The sequence below is a fragment of the Myotis lucifugus genome, unplaced genomic scaffold (genome assembly GCF_000147115.1).
Source record: "Myotis lucifugus unplaced genomic scaffold, Myoluc2.0 scaffold_105, whole genome shotgun sequence".
NCBI classification, from domain to species: Eukaryota; Metazoa; Chordata; class Mammalia; order Chiroptera; family Vespertilionidae; genus Myotis; species Myotis lucifugus.
Window position 1 is genome coordinate 3,103,868 of NW_005871153.1, and position 3,097 is coordinate 3,106,964.

The window sequence follows — 3,097 nt, forward strand, 5'->3', positions numbered from 1 at the left end:
GGGGGGGGGGGGGGGGGCGGGGGGAGACAGGCACCTCTCAGGAGAGAGAGGCACAGATATGCTTCACGTTCCCATTGGCCGAGACCCATAGGCTGTCAAAGCCCCAGGTCAGGGCAGTGGGCAGGGAAGACCCCAGAGAGGATGGGGGCGGGGGTGGCTGAGGAACAAGGGTGCATCTGCCAGGAGCTCTGTGGGGCTGGGACTCTGGCAGAGAGCAGGGAGGCGGGAACGGGAAGGGCTCCGGACAGGCGAAAACATGTTGTCCTCAAGCCTTTCGGTCTGTGCATGACAGGAAATTCCTCAACTCTCCCGAGGCAGCCCGCTTTCCTGGCCACTGCCGCCCAGTCAGAGCACCGGGGTCTCTGCACCTCCAGTGCTGGGCCCAGCCCCTCCCGGGCCTCCTGCCTGCCGCCTGGCTGCCCCTCTGTCAAAGGCAGCAATGCCGCGGGCTGGGGCAGGGAGCAGGGGCCTGAGAGCCTGTGCTCTCCTCATGGGCTACAGGGTTTCCCTGCTCGGCCGCCCTGCTCTTCAGCTCCATGCCCTTCACAGGGCACCCGATGGGGATTTTCCTCCAGCCTCCTAGGGCCTAGGACCTAGGCCTTCCCATCGTCACTCCCAGAGGCTGGGCTGGCAGAGCTGTGCAGTGGGCTGTATTTTGTTTTCAGGACCAACAGATAAAAATTCATTGGCAAATATGGAGGCCTCTCCCGGGTATGGGAAGCACCCGGGACGTGTATCCCACGCCGCCGGCTTCCTGGAGACCTGGTATTGGTGACCCTGGTATTGGGCCAAAAGGAGCCAACATACCAGAGTCCCCTTTCCCCTAAGCTTAGTGTCTGAGTTAGAGATACCATAGCCCTCTCTGCCCTTGCCCCTGCCCCACCAAAAGGCAAAAATAATAAAACTAGCAAAAAGAATTATCGAAGGTCACAGCCACCTGGCTGGCAGGACAGAGGCCAAGATCAGAGACGGGGCAGCCATGAGCTCATTGTGCACCAGGCTGTCCTGGGTGGGTAGTAGACTCCAGCTCAGGCCCTTTGCTGCCCTTCCCCTTCGGCTCCCATGAGGCAGGTCACAGCCCTGCTTCCGAGAATAATGGAAAGCCTGTTTGTCAATCCATCTCCACAGAAAGATGAGTGGGAATGAGTGGGCCAGCCCTGAACCCAAAGACTTATCTAGTTTATGTCTTTGACTAGCTGGTGCATTCTCTCCCTCTGAGAGAGAGAGAGAGAGAGAGAGACCCCTGCCCCTCTCCCCATTGTTACTGAGGTAATATTGATGTACAATAAACTGCATATATTTATGCTATTTAATTTGAAACCTTCACCTATAAAACCTTCACCTATAAAACCTTCACCACTGACTTCTCCATCATTCCATCACCCCAAATGCTTCTTCATGCCCCTTTATAGTCCATCCCTCCAACCATTTTTGTCACTGTATTTTACATTTCCTAGCATTTTATGTAAATGGAATCATCCAGTATGTACTCTTTCTTTGTCTGGTTCCCTTTATTCATTGTAATTTTTTGTGAGATTTGTCCCTGTCGTAGCGCTAGTGTCTATCATGAATCCATTCCTTTTTGCTGAGTAGTATTCCGTTGTATGGCTAAATCACCATTTGTCTATTCATTCACTTGTCGATAGGTTGTCTTCAGTTTAGGGCCATTAATAATAAAGCTGCTATGGACGTTTGTGGACAAGTCTTTGAATAAATATGTGCTCCCACTTCTCTTGTATAAGTAGCCAAGAGTAGAATCACTGGATCATATTGTAAATGTATGTTTAACTCTTTAAGAAACTGCCAAACTGCTTTCAAAGGGGTGTGTTCCGAATTACACCCCCACAGCATTCTATGAGCTCCCCGTTGCTCCACACCCCACCGCAGCAGTGCTTAGGGTGATCGGTCTTTTCAATTTTAGTCATTCCAGTGCATGTTATGTCTTTGGCTTTCTTGGGTGCTTAAAATCTCATGACAGGGCAACGGAGCATCATGCAGTCACAGAAAACAATGAGGAAGCTCTTCAGTTCTATTTTACAAGAGACCTCAAGATACATGGCTAAGTGAAAAAGCAAGATGCCAGTCATTGTGTGCACTGTGCTGCCATTTTTTTAAGAGGAGGAAATAAAAGAGTGTGCCTTTTGCTTGTGTTATACACATAGATCCCCTCTGGTAAGATGAGCAAGAAACTGAAAATCGGTTGCCTCTGGGGAGAGATAGACACTTGATGGCTGGAGGACGGGATGGAAGGGAGACGTTACATGTACCCTTCAGTACCTTTTGTGTCACACGAGGGTGTCCTTTGTTTAAAAAAGTAAATAAATTTAAGAAAAACACAATCTCATAAGATGCCCTCTCACCCCCGTGACTTTCTCCTGAGGAACCAGAACCTGGATTGGGCCCTGCAGGGCCTTGTTCTTTCCCTGCTGTCTGGCAAGAGCACGGCCACATCAGGCAGGGAAGCAGGCACGCCTAGTCCCCAGCGGATTCCAGGGCCTCCCCACACTCCTCTCTCGGTGGTCAGTTTCTAGGGGGAGCGGAGCCTGGCAGTCCGCTGCCCAGGGGTCACTTAGTCTGTGTTTGTCAAACGAATGGACAAATGTTGATCCCACGTCTGTTGTCTGCCACACAGAAAAGAAGAGTGACAGGAAGAGTGAGTACCTTCTGCCCACGGCCCCCAGCAAGCCCGCTGCGCCCCGTTTCCTGCAAGGCCTCTCTGACCTCAAGGTCATGGATGGAAGCCAGGTCACCATGACAGTCCAGGTGTCAGGTCTGTCGCTGCAGCTATCTCCTTGGGGTAGGAGGGAGCATTGTTCCCTGAGGTCCCCTCAGATCATTGGTGTACCAGGAAACAGGCATGGGACCCTCAGTGGGCCCAACGACGCAGAGCCTCTGGGTCCCTCCTTCCTCTTTCTCTGGGCAGGGATTTCTGTGTTGGAAGTCACATGGTCCAGGGGAGGAGATGGCCACGGCTAGAGGGTGAGGGATTGATGTGAAAACCCAATGTAGCTGGGAGGTTTGAACACAGGTACTAAACCAGATGATGTGAAGACTTCCCAACCCTTGGAAGATGCTCTCAGTTGCTCTATTCAAATTT

General features: G+C 51.9%; 1 protein-coding gene across 1 annotated transcript in view; it reads left to right on the plus strand.

The window, feature by feature from the left end:
* Positions 1 to 3,097, plus strand: part of MYLK (myosin light chain kinase) — a 262,717-nt gene that overhangs the window by 172,400 nt on the left and 87,220 nt on the right. Inside the window, 1 exon segment of the mRNA XM_006092848.3 lies at positions 2,633 to 2,770. Coding sequence (XP_006092910.1) covers positions 2,633 to 2,770 — 138 coding nt within the window.